The sequence below is a fragment of the Triturus cristatus genome, chromosome 3_2 (assembly GCF_964204655.1).
Source record: "Triturus cristatus chromosome 3_2, aTriCri1.1, whole genome shotgun sequence".
NCBI lineage: Eukaryota > Metazoa > Chordata > Amphibia > Caudata > Salamandridae > Triturus > Triturus cristatus.
Window position 1 is genome coordinate 855393497 of NC_140584.1, and position 22568 is coordinate 855416064.

The 22568-nt window shown below is 42.0% G+C and overlaps 1 protein-coding gene across 2 annotated transcripts in view; it reads left to right on the forward strand.

Annotated features, from left to right (window-relative positions):
* NEK8 (NIMA related kinase 8) overlaps positions 1 to 22568 on the forward strand; it is a 330474-nt gene that overhangs the window by 141090 nt on the left and 166816 nt on the right. For both annotated transcript variants that reach the window (XM_085649141.1, XM_085649140.1), the window contains exon 8: positions 16199 to 16346. In XM_085649141.1, coding sequence (XP_085505267.1) covers positions 16199 to 16346 — 148 coding nt within the window. The remainder of the gene's footprint in view (positions 1 to 16198; positions 16347 to 22568) is intronic.

The window sequence follows — 22568 nt, forward strand, 5'->3', positions numbered from 1 at the left end:
ACCTTTACAACGCAGTCATTACATCGCACTACCTTTACAACGCAGTCATTACATCGCATGTCACTACAACGCATGTCATTACAACGCATGTCACTACAACGCATGCCATTACAATGCAATATAAAGTAAGTAATGGGGAATAGTAATTTTTACCCCTCCCCTATCCAACACTTACCCTAGTATTGCACTCACTGGAGTGGGAACAGTCATTTTTACCCCTACACTATCCAACACGTACCCTACTGTTGCACTCACTGGAGTGGAAATAGTAATTTTTACCCCTACACTATCCAACACTTACCCTACTGTTGCACTCACTGGAGTGGGAATAGTAATTTTTACACCTACACTTACCCTACTGTTGCCCTAAAAGTAATATGCGTTGTAATGGAATGCATTGTAAATGTAGTTTCTAAAAATGCTTTGTGGTGGCATGCGATGTAAAATCATGCGTTGTAATGGATGTTGCGGTGTAAAAACTGCGTTGTAAAGGCATGCGTTGTAAATGTTTGTGTTGTATCGTCATACATCCAACAGGACACTACGCGAAACCACCATCCAACAAAAACACTGATCCCTGGCTCATCTAGACATAGCGACCCTGTAGAGTTTTCAGGTAGCACTGATGGCAACAAATTGTGAATTCTTCCAGTCAATGCACTATAAGTTTAAATAAGACGCAGATCGTTTGCAATACTTGTTTAAATTTTGTCAGCCTAAGTATCTCCCTAACTTGATAATGTTCAATATTATATTATGATCAGAAGACATGCCTACTGGGAGCAAGGGTTATGGGAGCAGGAGAGGGAACACCCTTTTGAAGTGGCCTGCATGGTTATTTAGGCCCTGTTTTATTGCTCCGTTCGGGGTTGCTACTGTTTTATAATTAAGATGTGAAAGGTGTAAAATTGTAGTTTAAGCGCACACCTCTCTAGAGTTCACAGCAATTTCATCAACCGAGGGATCGTATGGGCACGGTGGGTTAGCAGTGGGGCAGGAGCTGATTGTATTTAATTTGCTCTATACAAGTCCCTGGCACTGATGGTGGTGAACAACCCTTAGCGCAACGTGCTAAGCATTACATGTTCCTGTTATCAACACAGTTATAGTGGGGGAAATGGGTATGGGGCGGGGCCAGCGACCCGTTCTTTTGCTTGCTGCAAATTGGGACGGGTTGATGGCACTGCCCAGAGGGTGGGGGGAGTTCAGGGTTATGATGATTATGGGGCTATTGTACGTTCCTGGAGGGGAGGGCTAAGGGCTTTAAGTGGGGGGAAAACTGGGGGGTCTCTCAAGGGGGCGTGGGCAATGTAATAAAGGGCATGGCTTAAAACACGTAAGCTAAAAAATTGTGCTTAGCATAGTGTGCCGCCCGACTGGTATTTTGCTGTTTCTGTCATTGCATCCAGATATATGATACAACAAGTAACATCATACCTACAACAAGTCAGGGTTATTGGCTTTGTCCATGGTTGTTAGTTGCATAAGATAAATGAGCATCAACTATGGCTTGTATTAATATTGAAAAAGCTTCCACTTAAATCACTGGTGATGACACCACGACAATGTTGCTGCTCCTGAGTTTCAAAAAGAGAAGGGAAATCCTGAGGGAAAATAACTCTCTTTAAAGGATTTCCCTTCCCCTATAACGCTCGAAACAAATGGACCGCCTGTGCCAGGGCATAAAACAGAGCCCGATAGAGACCCGTTTCGGGGCCTCCTTAAAAAAACTGCCGGTGCTCAGACCCGGTGAGACCCGGCCCACTTAAAGCCCTACACAGGCAAATAGGACCTACACTTGATCGAGGCGCGATGGCATACTATGCTTTGTCTAGAAGTGTGAGTTCCCCAAAGGATCCAACATAGAATATGGATAGGACACTTAAGGTCATAATGTGGAATGTTAGAGGTCTGGCGCAATTCAAAAAATGACAGAGTGTATGCGTACATTAAAAGATATTGTATTGCTATTGCCTTCCGCCAGGAAACACATGAATGGGGGGATTGTCTCCCGGCCCTACAGAAAAGTTGAAGGGGGCAACTGTATGCAACATCGTATTCAGGGTTTGCTACAGGCACGATAATTTGGGTGGCCACAGGAACACCATTTCATCACACTGCACATGTAGTTGATCCTGAAGGATGGTATGTAATACTTACTTGAATGCTATATGGATGTGACCTCTGTTTAATCTCAGTCTATGCCCCGAATTTGGATAAAGCCCAATTCTTTGCGGATCTCATCACGGCAGCAACCCCTCTCCTAACTACCGACATTATCCTTGCCCGTGACTGTAATTGGTTACTAGATCCTATCCTGAACCGAGATCTAAGGCAAACACGAAACCACACATGACAGCATGTTTACAGATGCTGTTACGGGATCTTGGCCTTAAGGATGTATGGAGGGAAAGACATCCCAGTACCAGGACATTTTCCTCCTCTACACCGGCATCGGTGTACTTATAGCAGCTTAGACTACTTTCAATCAATCAATCAATCTGGGGAAATGTAAGCACGCTACTCACCCGCGATGGTCTCAAGGGGCTATGGGGGGTGGGGGAAAGCAGCTCCGTTCAAGTTGAAGAGTCAAGTGTCTTCCTATAAATGTTCAGGGAGGGGGTGCGTCCGATGTTGATTGGGAGTTCGTTCCTGGTCTTGGCCGCGATGTAGGAGAAGGTTCTTCCAACTGTTCTGGCTCTACAGATGCGCAGGATTTCGGCGAGGGCCAGGTCAGTGGATCGGAGGTTTCTCTTGGGTAAGTGGAAGGAGATTCTCTGGTTAAGGTATTGGGGTCTGGTGTTGTGGAGGCATTTATAGGCATGAGTGAGTATCTTGAAAGTAACTCTCTTCTCCACGGGGAGCCAGTGGAGGTCACGCAGGTGTTGAGTGATGTGTTCGTGTCGAGGGCTGCCGAGGACGAGTCTGGCTGTGGTGTTCTGTACGGTCTAGAGTTTGTGGAGCAGAGACTTGTTGATCCCGGCGTATAGGGCCTTTCCTAAGTCCAGTCTGCTGGACTCTTTTACAACCCCTGCCATTGCTATCCTGATCACTGACGCCACGTACATGGCTAGATACCTTTCAGACCACTCCCCCCTATTATTGACACTGACACTCAAACACCCGCGTCCGACTGTACCGCAGTGACGATTACCGGCAGAGGCACTAACAAACCACCCATTCCTGGTCAGAGTACAGACAACACTTGCCAATTATTTTCTCGAGAATTGGGGTACTTCAATGACGAGAGCCCATGACTGGGAGGCAATGAAAGTGGTCCTCAAGGGAGTGTGTATGAACACTACTTATGGGGTTAGAAGACAGCTAGAACGTGACCTGGAATGCGACGAGCCCAGACTTCTGGAGTTGGACCGCATACTCCCTACTCAACCTGATAGATTAGAGGACTAGCGCCTGTTATGAAACACAGCACTTGAAAATTGGCTCAAACTGGAAAAATACACTTATAAAGCACACAGACAACATTTACACGCAGAGGGGGACAGAACAGGGGCACTACTAGCAAAATCAACAAAACAATCCCAGTGATGAGACCCGATCATGGTACTACGTGACACAAGGGACAAGTCTAGTACCTCACAGGTAGCCATAAATACACTGATTAGAGACCATCTTAAGGCGGTCTATGCGTTAAACCCTACATCCACTGCACCTGTAACACAAGATTTCCAATGTGGTTTAGAGAGCTGCTATGCCTGTCAGGGAAGATAGTGAGGTCTTAGAAGTAGACTTGACAGGAGAGGAAATTCTAGAATCATTAAAACATCAGAGATCAGTAAAACCCCCGGGCGGTGATTGCCTACCCGCTGAATTTTATCATAAAATTGCAAGTATACTCACGGGAAAACTTCCTGGCAGTTTATAATGAGGCTTATAAGATGGCACGTCTCCCTGATAAACTGCGAGAAGCGATGGTAGTGTTAGTTAATCTCGAAGTCTGGCAAGCCTATAGACGAGGAAAAAATCCTACCGGCCTCTTTCCATGCTCAATGTTGATGTTAAAATGCTTAGCGGACTATTGGCAAATCGACTACTCTAATTTTTACCTAGGCTAGTACACGAAGACTATTCGGGATTTATACCTAAAAGAAGTACAACTTCTAATCTTCGTAGACTCTTCCATATTCTACAGACACCCGATGTTCAGACAGGCCTATATGCTCTTGTTTTTCTCAACGCAGAACAGGATTTCGATTCTGAAAGTTGGGACTATTTATGGCATGTTATGGAAATACTGAGATTTGGGCTCAAATATATAAAATGGGTGAAACTCCTATACTCTGCCCGACTGCTCAAATCCATACAGGTGGCCTTGTGTCGGAGTCCTTTTCATTTTGTAGGGATGCCCGTATCCCCATTGCTCTTTGGGATGGGGATGGAACCATTAGCGATATTATTTCGAAACAGATTAAATCCTTGGGGAATTGTGGTCGGAGGTTCCACTAATGTGGTTTCACCTTACCCTGATGATATTTTAGGGTTCCTGCGGGAACCAGAGAAGGCAATACCAGTACTGCAGACTGCACCTTTAGAATTTACAGCAGCATCTGGCCCATCAGTGAATGCCTAAAAGTCACAAATGATGGCACTTGGGACACTAGCGAGACTAGACCCCACCACCCTACCACAACTTCCCCTCCCTTGGTGCCAGGAAGGGCCTCGCTACTTAGGCTTTAGATTGACAACTATTCCTGGACATGAACTTAGGTAGGATCCTGAAGGGATTGCACACCTCAGTTCAGTTTTGGAAAGATCTCCCACTGACCATTATGAGTAGATCCGCCCTGATTAAAAAGGTGCTTTTAACTCGCTGTCTGTATGTTATGCAGAACTGCCTGTATGAGATTCCCAAACAATATTTCTGTGAACTAGATAAGCTCATGGTGGACCTCATGTGGTCCACTAAACGGAAACTAATCAGTTTAAAGATGCTTCAGCAAACATGGGACGGGGGGCATAGAACTCCCTAATATCGAATGTTATTAACTGGTGGCAACTTTGCAACATGCAGTTCACTGGTTTGAAAAAGAGGAAAACTGGGGGAAAAGACTGCTGTGGACCTTCGAGGAACAAGTAAGCCTACCCGTGCTCCTTATGATGAGAGAACGGGTTCCAGACAGATACCCATATTTGATCCGACTGATGAGCTGCATGTGGGAGAGGGTGGTCACAACAGTCCTTCGAAGGGCCCCGTATGCACGAGATATGCCCATCTGGATACTCAAACCCTTTGCAGATATTGAAAATACTATGTCTATGTCCAAATGGAAGTCCGGAGGTTGTGTGGTACTGGGAGACCTCTTCCTAGGTGGACCATGCCATTGGCTCCTTTGCATTAGGCACAGGGCAAAACCTGCAGTATAATAAAATGCTAGCTACCACACATGAGATTTGGCCGGCTTTCCCAGACGAACCTATACCAACTCAGACATTGACCAGACTCCTAGACATGACAGGAGGCCGAAAACTCATTACACACCTCTATGGCGCCATTAGGTACGACACCCCAGTGATTACCCCAAAAGCACACTCTGCATAGGAGGAAAGATTAGGAATAGACATCACCCAGCAAGAGTGGTAGAAAATTCATGCGGGGACACGTACAGTCAGGTCAAACACCCAATTTACATTAACACAGTTTAATTTTGTACACCAACTTTACCTTACCCCAAAAACACTACATAACATCTACCCCACCAGGTTGGATGTATGTGTGCAAAGCATGAATCCTGAAGCAGATTTTTTACACCTGGTTTGGAACTGTACATGCATTAAGAAGGTCTTGCAGGAGATAGTAGACAAACTTACACGAGCAACCGGGTGGGTCTTGGAAGGCAACCCGAAGGAGCTACTGTTGGGACTATTATGGGCACCAATCAGAAAGAAACTTTGCCGTATATTCCTGAACCTAGGACTAGTACCAGCGAAACGCCAAATAGCTATCAGATGGCTGAACCCATGCCCGCCAAATTGTAATGGATGGTTACGGGACATGATGGAATAGGACACAAATGAGGAAGTTAGGATGAAGCAGGTCAGACGTGATGAGAAGCAGGAAGACGACTGAAGAGCATAGAGGAGGCAGATGCGAGCAGAATTGAATGCGCAGGGTGACACGCCTACCCTGCTGACTACTCCCGAATAAATATCTGATGCCCAATACTTTAGGACCTATTAGATGACGAACAATTTATGATGAAATATGACTAAATAGTGGAATAATACGTAACACTAGTTAAACACAAGGGGGGCAGATAATTTATATGTCATACTTTTGCGCCTTGTTCATTTTTAAAGCTGTTGAAATAAGTATTGGAATATTAGGACTTTCACCTGTGAGGGAGGAGGGAGGGATAAGACGGGGAAAGCTTTGTTGTATGTTCAATAACAAACAAAAACCAATTACATGTATCATATATGAGGTTACAAGATGTGTACTTTATTCAAGTCTCTTATGGTGCATATCAATAAAAATATATTTTTAAATAAATAAATTATAATTCACATTTTTTAATTGGTATCTTTATTATTCTTGTGATATTTGAAAGCATATATTCTTATCTTAGTAAGGGCTACTTTTTAATATTCTAATTTTACTTTTGGATATGTAATAATAATTTTAATGTGAAATTGTATATATTAAATTTAATCTAATGTATACTAGTTGAATTTTGCTATTCTATTTTATGAAAATATTGTGGTCTTCTAGATTTTTGTAGCTTGCATTATTATTTAATTTTTTTGAATATTTTTATTGGTAAATTTTTATTATTATCAATATACATCAAGTTCGCATTTGACAAATGCAGGGTCACAGGGCAATACATATCACTCATCTGGTTAGAGATCTCGCATTTCCAGCAACATCTATATACTTCTGCTTGGATTCATGGAACTGGACTCTCATTGGGCACTTCCTCCCTCCTCCCTACGGGTGTAAGCAAGTTCTGGCCAACCTCTTCCCGGGGTGTGATTAGAGTCTGCGACCTCCGCCTGTGTATCATTAAGTTCTAGCCCATAATGCCTGAGCTAGGGACGCCAAGACTTGAAAAATATCTGGAGACAGCTTCTCATTTTATATTTCACTTGTTCCGCCCCCCTGTACATGTCTATCCAGAAATTCCACTTCCACAAAGTTGGGGCCGCCGGCGCTACCCATTTTTTGGCTATGTCTCTCTTGGCCACTGCCATCCCCAGATTACACAGGATAAGACTTCGTCTGGGCAGGGCTATCTCTGAAGGTATGCCTAGCAACACATATTTGGCGTCTTTCAGTAACGAAAACCCCAATATTTCACTCCACTCTCTCATTATTTTGGACCAGTATCTTTGTATGTTCGTGTATTACCATAGGGTATGTATGAATGTGCCGCTTTCTATTGTGCAACGGAGGCAGCCTGGTGATTCCAACCATCCCATTTTGTGGAGTCAAGACCTTGTCACATATGTTCAATGGAGGATTTTAAGTTGAATCAAATGCAGCCTTAATTTGATTGCCACCTCCCTCTGGTACATTAGAGCAGCCTCCCAATCTTTGTCTTCTAGGTCACCCAGGGTGGTCTCCCACCGTCTCCTCAGGGCCTCTATGTTATCTGGGACATTATTAATAAGGGACCTATAGGTCCAGGAAATGGCCTTCTATGGTATCTTTCCTTGGAGGATTCTGCCCTCTAGCGGTGCAAACTCATGGGTGTCTGCAATATCTATTCCCTCTGTGGTCCATCATTGCATACACTTATATCTTTGTCTGTCCCCCATCTGAAATTCTTGCTGCAGAGCTTCAAACAAAATCAGAGTGCCTTCCTTTATCAAGTCCCCGACTTTAAAGATTCCAACTGTGTCCCAGTCTTTAAACCCCTTCAGTTTCCCTATGTCCGGGAGTTGTGTACCTTCCTGTAGTGGGGTCTGCCTTGTTACCATCTTATTCCAGCCCATTTGCTTCTCTGCGCCCTTCCATGCCTCCAATGTCCTCTGTGTTGCCGGTAGCAAGTGTTTGGCACCTTTACCCCCGTATATGTAATGTAGATGTGAATGTACCTCAAATTGGCTTTGTTCCAGTGCGTATGTCGGGTGTGATCTCGGCAGGTGTCCCCACTCATTTATTGCTATCAGATGTGCAGCACGATAATATGTTCTGATATCCGGGAGGGCGATCCCCCCGTTGTACTGATTGCGCTGTAATGTACAAAGCACGATTCATGGGTGCCCCTCATCCCACAGGAGCGTGAGCACCTCTTTGTCTATTGCCCTGAAAATGTCCTCCGGGATCTTGTAGTGTGTGTTTTGCAAGATGTATAAAAGTATGGGGAGCATAATTAACTTATACATCACCACTGTACCCAATAATGTAGGGGCATCCGTCTCCACCTTTCCAAATCTTCATGAAAGTCGGTCACTATCCTTCGGATGTTACGGGTGAGGCAGCGTGGGATGTCCGTAGATATGTACATCCCCAAATATTTAAACCCTTCCGTGGTTACTTGCAATTCTCTGGGGAGATCTTGTATCTCAAGGGGCCCTCCCACCGGGTAAAGAATTGATTTGCCCCAGTTAATCTTGTAGCCTGCATGTTGTCTGTATGTCCCTAACACTTGGAAAAAAGTCGGAATCGTGGATGAGGGATTGATGACATACAGAAGGACATCATCCGCATAAAGCGAGATGCATTCTCCCTCTCTACATGCCGTGATCCCCGTCACCCTCGGGTGCGATCTTATAAGACATACTTAACCAATTTGCGAAACACCGTAAGTTGAACCATTAAGCACTCCCAGGCATGAACCCCGAATGTCCGCCGTGAATAAGGGAGGTGACCACTGAGGCCAATCTATTTGCTAGGATGGAAGCTAATACCTTTACCTCCACGTTAAGGAGAGAGATCGGCCGGTATGCCCCACATTCCGTTGCCAGCCTCCCGGGTTTGTGAATCACCACCACTGTTGCTTTGTGCAAATTGGGGGGCAGGATGCCCTCTTCTCCAGCCGCCAAAAACTACATCAGGAGGTGTGATCCCAGTAATGCGTAGTTTGCCCTGTAGAGTTCCGCAGGCAAACTGTTAGGTCCTGGGGTTTTCCCTGTTTCTTGTTTGTGTATGGCCCCTATCACCTCCTCGAGCGTGAGCTCCTCCTCTAAGGTCTCTCAGTCATCTGGAGACAGTACAGGGAGGTCTATCCCACTAAGATATTCCTGGATCTGGGTGTCCCCCACCTGTGTCTTTGCTTTGTTTAAATCAGCATAATAATATGCAAGAGCGTTGGCAATGTCCTGTGCAGTGGTAAGATTCTGCCCATCCCTCTGGATAGCGTTCACCCATCTGGATTCCGTCTCTTTCCTACCCAACCATGCCAAGAGCCTCCCAGCCCTATCCCCCCGTCTCATAGCGGCAATGCATTGAGGCAAGATACATCTGTTTCGCTTCTCGTCGTGCCAGCGATTGATGTTCCACGGGGGTGATTTCTATCTGACGGAGTGCGGACTGACTGGGTTTTCGCCCGCGTCTTGTTCCAATTGCAGGAGTTTGCTCTCAAGAGCTACTATTTCCAGCATCTCTTTCCTGTTCTTATATGTGATTGCGTTTTGAGCTCTGTCTCTTAACACTGACTTTAATACCTGCCATAGGACCACTGCTGAATGTACTGTTCCTTTATTTTCTAGGAAGTACAGCTCCGATTCTACCCTCACCTCCTTCGCTATCACTGGGTCTCAGAGTTCCCACGCGTTTAGCCTCCATCCCCCATCCCGCTACTGGTCTCCCCACCCATCGTGAGCCACAGGGGAGAATGATCCGACAGTCCTCTTGCTGAATATTCCACCCCTGTCACCCTATCCAGTTTCTCTGCTGGGGCAAAATAATAATCTAATCAATAGAACACCCCGTGGGCACCCAAAAAGTAAGAGTATGCCCACTCAGCTGGATGATGTTGGCGCCAGATGTCTTGTAGTCCCAAGGTGAGGGTGAATTCTGCCAGCATTGTGCTTCCCTTCCCTCCCCCAGTCCCTCCGGATTGATCTATGACAGGGTCTGCCACATTGTTAAATCTCCACCCACCAGGTGCAAGGGGGAGTCCGCAGGCAATAAAACCTCTGTCACCTTCTCTAGCGCCTGTCGTTGTAGTCATGGAGGCACATATACACTAACTAGTGGAATATCCCTCTGTCCCCATGTTCCCTGTAATACCACATATGTGCTGTTTGGATTGGACCATGTGTTGGAGATATTCAAGGGTACAGTTTTCCTAATGAATATTGCTACCTTTCTGGGACCAGAGAAAAACTCTGCATGGTCCAGGGTAGTGTATGTGCCTCTCCCCAGGAAGTTACAGTGCGTCCCTCTAAGGTGCGTCTCCTGGAGGAGCACTATTATCCGGCTTGAGTCACTTTAGGTATTTCGCAATCAGGCCCCTTTTTATTTGGTGTCCAAGGCCATTAACGTTCCAAGTCATTACTATGTAACCCTTCTCAGCCACATCCTGCGGGGTTGTCCCTGCCATGTCCGCACTGAATGTAGTGTTCCAATGTGCTGTCGGTGTCCTTAAAAGTGCATAATAAACATAAATGAAGGACACATGAGGATCTAATAATTTGGCCATATTGGACCAAAATTTGAAATGGTGTAAAAATGTATAGTCAAAGACAAGTTAATGCCTAAACTTGGTGCACAATTTGTAATAATATTTGTCAGAAGAAATCGATAGATGTACAGGCACTACGCCTTTCCGCATATTTTACTGCCGATGTTCTGTCTTTTCTACCTATAAGTCCTGTTTTTTAGACACTTTGCCAGTAATGCTTACAAGTGAATGACATGTTGCATTATACCACTACAGTGCTTATTTGTTATATTTGTACACCGGAGTGGTAATCTTGTCTGATTTCTTCTGACAAATAATATTACAAATTTTGCACCAAGTTTAGGCTTTAACTTGTCTTTGACTATAACTTTTTACACCAGTTCAAGTTTTTACACCAGTCCAATATGGCAGAATTATTAGAGCCTCATGTGTCCCTCATTTATGTGTATTATGCACTTTTAAGGACATCCTAGTGGTGTTGTAAACACATGTGACCAAGGCTGCTGGGTAGTTGAAACGCGTTGTGTTATTAAACAGTTTCCTGCAACAATTGGATTTGTTTGTGCTATATCCTGAGAGCGCGCTCACCTAACTTTGGAACAGTATTGACAAGCCGGTATGCTTTGCCGGCACGTGTGCCATCTCCCACAGGTCCCACAGTTCCAGGAGGAGCAACGAGTTTGTATATCTATATAGGCTCTTGTATATTCTGTCTGTATGGCCTGGTTTACATTAACCATCCAATTAGCCATATGTTTCCATCATTACTACTGCCTATATGCCCTTTTTTGTTGCAGTATGTGGTAGACGCGTTTCTTGACGTATCATCTGCTGAAGTATGGTACCTTATAAAAACATTTTCATGAAGATAAGGTAGTTCTTTGTCTCAGAGGTTTCTATCCATTGTGATGTCCTAGTTGTATCTTAATTAGTCGAGTCTCCCTTCCTGCTGCTTTTTAGGTCTCCTGTACCAGACAGCTTTTAGCTGGCTGAAGGCAAGAGTCTCTTGTGAACCGTACCAAAAACGTACTTGGTGCTTAGAGCCTACCCATTGCTTACCAGCGTTTGGCTTTATTGTCACTCTCATTTGCTTGCTTCTTATTCGAAGACTTGCCTTTCACTGCTTGTGGTTTTCCCTCCCATGCAGCATACCCTGTTTACCATCCTCTTGTCTGACTGACGTATATCATTCCATCGCTCACATTTATTAAACAGATTTTTTTATTTTTCCTTGAGCACTCCATAAGAGTGCATCTGTTTTCCAGGTCTCTGCCCTCATGTGCTGCTTACCCCCCAAATATCCACCCACTCACACTCCACGTTGTGCCCTTCCCCCCCACTCGCTCTCTCCCTCCTGTTTTGCTTTTTCTGTTAGATGCCCTCCCCCGCCCCAGCGTTATTTAATTTTTTTTATTTAATCCCCCTCCATGTGTGTTGGCCCCCCACACCGCATTCTTCCAGACTCACGCCTTTGTTCCTCCTCCACCCCTTCCAGAATTTAAAATACTTATTCATATATTGTATGGAGGGCCCAACAGTTCCTGTTTGCTTTGGGGCTTCTCAGCTTTCACAAATGCACTTTTGGTAAGTTAAAATAAATTTTTATTTACCATTTCAAGTGTTGTTCACCATTTTGGATTAGTAAATAAAGTAGTGCCTATGTCATTCGGAAGGCACACGCAGGCATAGTGATGCATGTGTGAACATACATGCTTGCACCTACTGAATACGGCGGCTGCATTATGTCATGACTCATAACTTCTACTTTGGGTTAAAATATCATTTTGAAATTTGTTTAACACGTCTTATAGAATCAAATAATTTTTCTTTGTCCCCTTTTCCAACTTTAGGTCCGCTAATTCTTGTGTGGTTTGTTTTATCTCTTGTCTTAGATTCTCCATTTTACATTCAGCTTGTTCTATTAACATTAAAATTAACTCACAAGATGTTTCTGTCAATTTCTTTTCCCACCAGTCAGCTTGAATTATATTCAGGGAATACATTTATACGTAAACTCCTTGGAATCCTGTTGACTTCTAAGTATTGTTTTAATGTGCTGATACCCCACCATTTTCGGAACTCTTTTATTGGACAGCCTATGAACAGATTGCTCAACTCTTTAGCTGATACATTATCTGTGAGATTCTTATCACTGATTGTTGATTCGAACAAACGGTCTATTAACTCCTCCGGCTTTTTTTTTACATAGTATGCCATAGCAATAACAGTCACAAAATTAGTGCCTCAATCTTACAATCCACAAATATTCTCTAATCAACTTTCAATCATTGAAAGCAGTGCCACATCTATGTATACACTTAACTTCTACTTTGGGTTAAAGATGTATATGGCCCTGTGCTGGCTACTACCCACTATGTCAGTAACTCATCTGACTGATTAGTTATAGTATTCAAATTCACACCTGATGGTTATGGCTGTACTGTACATGATGGATTTAAACAACTGTTGCTCTTTTCTTTTAATCTATATACTCCAGTTTATGCACTGTACAAAAATATCTTCTGTGTAAGATACATGTTGCTTTGCTGAGAATTGATAAGTTTTTATGAATGTGAAGCATAGACAATTTGAAGAGTAACAAAGATTTTTTAGACATTTTTTCAGTAAAGAAAATATGAATGAAATATGTAATGTCATGGTGCATGCATGCTCATAGTATTTTGCACATGCATAGCATCAGCAGAAAGGATTGACAAAGCCGTTAGATCACAAAGGCATGACCTATGAGATTTTCCAATGCTTGTTTTCAGATGCAGTCTGCTCCAGCAGAACAATTTACCCACATCTTGAGTGCTAGTGCAATGGGAAATTAACTTCTGCATTGCTAGAATCAAAGATTTCACAACATCTAATCAAGTGTTCATGACACTGGGCTTGCAAAAATAGTCAGACTCTTTAGGAAATGCATTGCTTGATGAGTTAATGCATACAATTATGTTATACGAATATCAGTAGATTCTAAAAGGCAGTATCACTTCATGCTTCATAAGTAGGAGAGAGACTTTTAATAGACATCTGCAAGAGTAAAATTTGGACATCATCAAAGGGCATTTGCAAGCACTCTTGTCTATACAAGACACTGGAACCGTGCAGAATAATCATTTCCATTGGTAAGCAAACACATGAGATGTTCTTGATGTTGTTTTCTTTTCAAATCTGGTGCATTTATGGAAGATCCAGAGCTGGAGAAGTAAATGTTACTTCCTTTTAACACGGTTTCTATACCGTTTGTGTATTTCATAGATTGATTTGCAATGTCTCCATCTTTCTTGATCAGGCCTTTCAAGTAGTAATCAGTATTTGTTGTACTGTGCTCAAGATTTTTAAATAGCTAGTAGGGTAGAACTTTTGTAGTAAACACCATATTACTGTGTTCTTAAACCTATGTCATGGGCCACAATTGTGAATACAACCATGTTGAAAGAGGCCATCCAATGTTGAGAATAAAATCTTTTTACCCAGTCCTGTATCAATAACAAGCATCATCAGTAGACATTTTAGAATGATGCTTTGTTTAATGACGTCTGCTGGGGTTCTGGCTACACACAGTGGGGGAGTGATTCAGTTACGGATTTCAGAGGCTGGAATCATTAAAGTAAATTACAACCAAACAAATGCCTCAGACACCATAAATTACATTTTTCTTTTTACCACAGACGTCCTTTTAAATAACTCTTGGTTAACTTATTTTTTTCTTTTTTGTATACTTTTTGCATTCAAGATTCCTATCACCAATTATCTTTGAACATACCCTCGGAGTTTTCTTTAAAGCAAAAAGCAGTATCTACAATATTTACATTACTTACATATATGAAAACATTAACATCACTATAGACATTATTTCACATGAACAAACACATATCTTTACAACTCTTGTAGTCCTACATATTTGTGTCTGTTATTGGGACGTTTATTTTTTTGTCCTCAATAAATGCTATTCCCTGGATCCTGCAGGGGTCAGAGACTGTTTACACACTTCTAACTTGAGCTTAAGCTTTCCAGCTCAAGATGCCTAACAGTTGGCATGTTTTTGTCCTTGTTTGCTCTTGACCTCCTTGTATATGGTTGCCAACGCGTTTCCACCTTCGTGATGGTTGGACCAGAACATTTTATTTATATGAAAGGTCTTCATCAAGGTGGGACTGTTTTCTGGTAGGATATCTAATACATGTATTAAATGAGAATGATTGTGATGTAAAACTATGCTTTCTACTGTGTTCTCTAAGGGGAGAATTTATTGAGCTTAGCTAATCACGTACCTTGCTCACGTTTCTCACTGTGGTGCAGTTGTTCACAGCCTGTATAAATAGAATCACATGTCAGGATGACTAGGATTGCTACTTCTTATTTTAGAATTTTTTTTTATATGTGTGACTCCCAACCTACCGGGTCTTGATTCAGTGGAGGCTTCCGGTGTCTGTAGCCTCCTTTGTCTTGTGTTTTAGATTTGTTGCCTTCAATTTGTTGGCAATCTGAAGGTAAAATAGTTTTGTGAGGGGGGAGAGAGAATGCGTCTTATGACATAGCGCCTGTTTGTGCTAGTGTGCAAACATCATGCGGTGTAGTTTGTGTGTTTACTCATTGAAGGTAAGGTACTCATGGTGGTATGGTACTCGTAGTAATATAAAGGGAAGTCATTCTGTTGATGCTTCTCATGTTTGCATCCAGCATGCATGTGCCTGATTAGTGAATCTCATGCATTGTGACATGTGTTTTTGGTTGGTTTTATTTTTAGGTGCAGGCTAAGTAGAAGTGCTCCAGATGTTGTTGGTGGAAGCTCGTTAATTAGCATGTCATATTTATCGAAAGAACTAGCTCCGTAAGCTACGTGTGTCCCTATTTGGTTTTCGCGAAGATCTTAAGACAGGTGCTCTTCATGCATGAATGTCTCTTCACCTAGACGTGCTCTGGCTCTCACCGTGATTCTGTGCTCATTCTATCTCCTTACTGTGCATTCAGATGAGCGGGCATTCATGCTCGGCTAGATCGAGATGGGGGTTATTTTTTGCATACCTCATTCTAGGCCGCTGCTGTTTATGGCCTTCACCTTGTTCTGACTTCCAATGTAGCGACTTCTACGCTTTGGGCGTTTTCAGCTAAGTGTTCCTAGCCTGCATTTCTACTCCCTGTTCTTCGCTGACTCACGTCGGCGAGTGACATCATTATGCGTGCGGCGCCATTTTGCGTGCACCGCGTTCAGTGTCTTTTTCCTTTTGCCTGATTTCCTGTTGCTGCTTGGATTACCGAAGTGTACAGTTGTCTGCTGGGGTTCTGACATTTATTGTGACATCATTCACCAGATGGCCCCTATAATATTTGGTAAGCACAAGATGATGTTGGATGAATTGCTATTGAGTGATATACATTAAATACACATGGAACCTATGAAATATATCAAAGAAGAAGGAGTGCTAGTGTAATAGGCAAATAACTTCAATGCAATGTTGTTGTACTATTGTAACCTTTTTATTGTCAGGCTCTCACAGAGGACGGGGTGCTTGGGTGTCCACATTCTTCCTTGTAAAATGTCTCATTTATACATTAGTTTTCTTGTTAAAACTTTTTATGTGTTTTCTCTAACCTAGGCTCCTCCATTGGGCTCTGGAGGGGCCTCTTTGCCTGGGTCCATGGAGCAGGCACAGCCACAATTCATCTCTCGCTTCCTGGAGGGCCAGTCTGGAGTCACCATCAAGCATGTGTCCTGTGGGGATCTCTTCACCACCTGCCTTACAGGTACAGGCACCTTTTAGTGTTAAAATATTTAATTGTGTTTGGATAAAAAGAAATACAGTTTCAAAGCAACAGCGGTACTTAAAAATCAGAAATTGATGCATACAAGTAAAGAATTAAAAAGTTAAAAAGGGTTACATGATGAGTAATATCTAGACTAAGATGGAAATTATAGCAAGTTATCATATAAAAATTATCATTTAAATATCATAACAGGTATTTCAGATTCATCGAGTTGTAATTATAATCCCAAGGAAGATGGTACAGATGAAAAATCATCACATGGCACAGTCAATGTTTATCACTTAGTAAATAAATACATCAGCAAAGGGAAATAAATAAGAAAGGAAAGAGAAAAGAAATGAGAGGAGGATAAAAGGATATTAGGAGGGAGGAGGATGCAATGGGATATCTGCCACATATATAAAGAATAAATCAAGAGACGGACCCAAAAGGATGTTGAGCTACCAAACCTCAAGTAGACAAATCCATATAATTATCCAAGGAAAGCCATAAATTACTATTGGAGGCAAATATTATTTTCTTTCAATAAGAGTATGAGCTCCATGAAGATATGACACCCATGCCCACCAGGTATGGTAAGATAAAATATGAAAAGATTTCCATTCTGTTAGTATGATTTTGACTGCGATGGATAAGAGCAAATCTAATAGCTCCAAATTTGTATTGTCAAAAGGTAAAGGGCTATCTACAGCCCATGGACCTCGCATAATCATAGGCAGGGAAAGAGGTATAGGTGTATTAAAGATTAGTGACAAGTGTTTCTGTATAGGACTCCGGAAGCAGTCTAATAGCGTACATTCAAAGAACATATGTTGGTGGGTGCCTGGTTCTGAAATGCAATTCCAACAAAGATCACTATCTCTCCAATGTAAGAGATCCATTGTGAAGAATTTATATTCAATCAGTGAAGAAGCAATTTTGTTACGCAGGGATAATTTCCAATCAGCTGCCAGGTATCCTGTGAAATATATTTAAAAATAGTGTCTTCAAAATGGTAAGACCATTTAACACAAGTGATTGTTTTAAGACTAATAGGCAGGTGGAGGAGAACTATGGATCCTTGTGCACAGAGATTATCTCAACTTTGGATCAGATCGCCCCGTTAAAAAAACACAAGAAAGTGGGCAGACCTTCGGCCCCCTGGTTTAATAATATATTGAAAAATCTTAAACTTGAGTGTAAACAGGCAGAAAGGAAATGGAGAAGGGCGTATGAAAGGAAAGATAAAATCGCCTGGAAATCTCTAATTACCAGCTATAAGAAAGAAATAATCATTGCAAAATCCGAGTATTTCTCCAGAACTATTTTAAATGCGCCGAATGGCACCAGAAGCATTTTTAATATTTTGAATAATTTGATTAGTCCTGAGTGTGCTAAGAATCAGATGCCCCCTACTCAGGAATTGTGTGATGGCCTGGCAAGGTTTTTCAATGAAAAATTCAAATTATCATTGATGGCCTTGGAGGGGCTATGATACAGGAGGAGGTTGAGGGCATAGATTATAAGGGGCAGCATGAGGGAATTCCAACTGATGTCAATAAGGTAGGAGGTGAAGAGACAGAGTTGCGGCCCACCTTAACTGATTTTGAGATACCATCGGAGGAGGAGTTCTGTAAAATGACCTTGAGTATTTCTTCGGGTCGCCTTTGGACCCTTTACCACATAAGGTGTGGAAGGAGTTGGGAGTGGAATTATTCCCTATTCTCCACCGTATCTGTAACCAATCTCTTCTTAGTGGAACAGTACCAACAGGGTGGAAACAGGCTTTGGTAACCCCGCTGTTAAAAAAGAAAACTTTGGATCCAGGATGTCCCAAAAATTACAGGCCGATCTCCCTGTTACCGTATCCCGCTAAGATTGTAGAACGCTTGGACAGTGGTGCGCTCTCTAAGTACCTGGAAATCAATGGAATCCTAGAGGATGTACAATTTGGGTTCCGTCCATCCCATGGACGGCCTTAGTGACGGTGATGGACGAGCTCCGCATGCGTGCAGACAGAGGTCAAGCGGTGGTTTTAATCCTGCTTGACCTGTTTATATGAAATCTCTAATTACTGTCATAAGGTCACACAATATCAACATTGTCAATTATGCGGACGACACCCAACTGATTCTCTCCTTAGAGGGAGAACAGTCCACAACGCTGGAAGTGTTTCATGAGTGTCTTCGAGATACTGCTCAATGGCTGAAGGAGAATTTGCTTCAGTTTAACTCAGAGAAAACTGAGATTCTCTACTGCCCAGTGGGGAAGAACCCCACGGGGCTTCCCACAAACTTCTGGTCATTAGCATCGGCCAGTCCAATGTTGCCGGTCGAGAAGGTCCGTAACCTGGGTGTCATGTTCAACAGTAAGCTGACTCTCGAATTGCAGGTAAAAAAAACGGTGGGGAGTTGTTTTGCCATTATTAGAGCCCTGCGTAAAATTCTCCCGCCCCTGCCAATGCATGCACAAGCACTGATTGTGCAATGCACCATTGTAAGCAGATTGGATTACTGCAACGCCTTATTGCTTGAGTCCCCGAGATATTTGCTGGATAGGCTTCAGAGGAATCAGGCAATAGCTGCGAAACTTGCTCTGGGGAAATCAAGGCGATCTTCTACCTCTTTGGCTTTGGTTGAGCTGCACTGGCTACCGATATTCTAGAGAGTCCAGTTCAAATCTTTGTGTATAGTTTTTAAAGCCCTGCATGGACCTGGGCCGACTCTGCTGAGAAGTGAATTTGCGTGGTATATTCCGGTGCGGAGCCTTCGCTCCTCTACAGCGAGGTTTGTAAAGGTGCCTAGGTACAAAAAAATAAAATTAGGTGGTAGGGCTTCTGGCACCGCAGCCACACGACTGTGGAACAGGCTCCCTCTGGAGCTGAGACAAATGGAGGACCTCCTCCCTTTCAGGAAGAGATTAAAAACTTGGCTCTTTCCTAGTTCGTAATTGGTCACTCGCGTCTCCCGGAACACCAGTCTTACTGTTTACACTGTTGGTTCAGCGCCAGGATGCCTGTTAGGTGATAGAGCACTTTATAAATGTCATAAATAAATAAATAAATTGGGGATTGTGAAGGCAATGGAGCAGATGAAAATGTATACATTTTGGAAGCCATATGACCTGAGCTCAGCCACATAGTAAGAAGAGACAATAACCAAATCTGTAGAAAGGGTTATCTTAGAAAGTTTGACGTTTAGTTTTTAAAAAGTATAGAAATCCATGTTACTGAGACTATATTGTTTGGCTAGGAAAGAAAAGGTGAGAGGGTCATAGAGATCTTTCACTAGTATGATACCCTTAGTGGCCATAAGATGTCTACTTTGATTTATGAATGGGTTTCAAAAGTTTCCGATCAAGGTATTTCAAAGCACTAAACGTATCTGACATAATACATTGAGAGTGTGCTATTGTAAGTTTTGTAGCTGTGAGCAGAGAAAGAGTGCTAAAGGGGAAGCACAGATCTTGTTCCATATGAACCCATGGAGGTAAATAATGAGATTCTGGTAAAAACCAAATTGCTCCTTGTGCCGCCAGAAAGGATATTTGTTGTAGATTCCAGTCCGGAAGGTTACAACCTTCCAATGTATAGGGTTTCCTAAGATATTTATAGGAAATTCTAGCTCTCTTATCGTTCCATAAAAATCTTGGCGTGAGTACGTCAATCTCATGAAAGAAAGATGATTAAAGTTTTAAAGGAAGCATAGAAGACAGGAAATTAATAATTGGGGTTATCATCATTTTAAGAGTTTGTAACCTACCCCACCAAGAAATATATTAAGTAGACCAAGAATACAAGAGATCTCTAGCTTTATTTATTAAGTGAGATTTATTATAGACAACAGTATCTGTAAGATCTTTACAGAATCAGATCCCCATATATTTAATGTGCGTGTATTGCCATTTAAAACCTAAATCTCCTTAGTGTGAGGGAAGACATAAAGCATTCAGAGGGAACACTGCTGTCTTCTCTTTGTTCAGAGTGTAGCCAGAAATGACAGAGACATCACGAACAACGTTAAAAATAGGAAGGGATCGCTGATTCAATATCTTCTGAAAAAATACTTACATTGTCAGGGTAAGCAGCCGTTTTAAGTGTGTGTGTTCCAATTAGTTCAGATTAAGTAAGCGGAGAAGTGGATCAATTGGTAAAAGAAAGAGAAGGTGTGAAAGTGATCACCCTGCCTAGGTCCTTGGTGGAGATTAAAAAAAGATGACATTATGCTATTAATTCTAATATTAGCTTTAGGGTGCCCGTAAAGAGCCATGACCATATTAATAAAAGAATTGGCAAGGTTGTGAGACTCTAAAACTGAATGTAAAAAAGGTCAAGAGACCTTATCAAATGCCTTTTCGGCATCAAGGGCAATCACCGCTGAGGGTAATGAGGAGAGTTTTGCTTTTTCTAAAATGTGACAGAACGTCCAGATGTTGACCCTTAACAAAACCTGTTTGGGAGCCATAAATTAGATTAGGAATGTGACATTTTAGTCGATTTGCTAAAATCTTAGCAAAAACGTTTGCTACCATATTTATTATGGAGATAGGACGGACTTTTTTTTGGGTTGGAAGGATCTTTACCTTCTTTTGGTATAACTACTTTAGTAGCCTTGATGGCTGTACCTGAAACTTTGCCAGATAGAACATAATGGTCAAAAATATTTTTAAGATACTTAATGATTGAAGAAGTAAATGTTTTATAAAAGGCAATGGGATACCCATACGGGCCAGGAGCTTTCCCCCAACGAGTTGCCTTAATAGCCTGAATAATCTCTTCAGTTTCAATTGGCTTACCCAACTTGACTTTATGGTCGCCTGAAATTGTAGTAGTAGGGAGAGAATTAAGGAATTGTTGGCAGTTGAGCTTAGTGTACAGACTTTGTGGGGTATATAGTTTTTCATAAAAATCCCCGAAGACTTCAAGAATTTCTTGGGTATGAAACTTTTTTTTGAACCGTTTTTATCAGTAATATGAGTACATTGAGTGGTATTAGTATTCTGATATTTGAGGGTAGCAGCTAACAACTTGCCAGCTCTATTACATAACAATAATTGATGAGACTTCTGAGTGTGTACTCCAAGATAAGCTTTTTTGGTAACTATGGAGTTAAAAGAGTATTTCAAATGTTTAATGTCCTGCAAGAGAGATTTGTCATTAGTATGTCAATATAATTACTCTTTTTGTTTAATATCATCTCCCAAAGACTGGAGAGATCTTCTAATATCACTATTTCTTTTGGCCATTTGTTTAATTGTTCTTATAGTGCACTTAAACGCGTCCCATAGTGTTATTGGAGAATCACAGATAATTCATATTCTTTGAAGAAAACAACAATCTCATCATTAAGTTCTTTGACCTCCGCATCATCCTCCAGAATTTCTGTGTTAAAACGCCAATCATGGTCCTTATGGCTAAGGATGGGTAACGAAACTGCAGCATGATCAGAGACAACTAATTGGATGGATCATAACATTAATTGTATATTTTAAAAGAGAAGCGTCAACAAGAAGATAGTTGATACGAGAGAAGCTGGAATGAGGGGAGGAGAAAAAAGTGAAGTCGCAACCCGTAGGGCTGTGAAGTTTCCAAGCATCCAAGAGATGATGTGACAAACACATAATAAGCAAGTGTTTATGTGCCATAGGAGGTCAAAATTTAAAAGCAGAGTGCCTATCCAAAATAGAATCGAGAGGCAATTGTTTTTGAATTTTGTGGAATGTCAGCAAGTTTTTTTGTTTATCGCACGCCAAAAGTTTGGGTCATCTATATTTGGGGCATATAGATTCATAATATAAAGATCCTCCTAACCATTAGTCAGTCGTGTAAGTAACTATCTCCCGTTGGTATCATGTTCAGCTGCAATGATAGATAAGACAGATTTTTTTAGAAATAAGAGTAATAACCTTGTTTTTCTTCCCAAAAGCTTTAGAGCATGTACCATCTAACACCCAATTTCTCCTCATAAGAAGGGCTTCCTCAAAACCTATCTTAGTCACTTAAAGTAGGACCAACTCACCAGACAAACTCTTTCAATAATCTAGAATCTTGGCTGTCTTAACTGGGTGATTCGAGCCCTTAATATTAAGGGGAACTACATTTATACCAGGCATTCATATGTGTAGTTCACATACAGCAGGTAATTCTGAGAAAGGAGTTCAAAGACAGATAAAAAATACTTAAAGGACCAAGGAAGTGAAGCGGATGTCCCAATATTAAGGAGA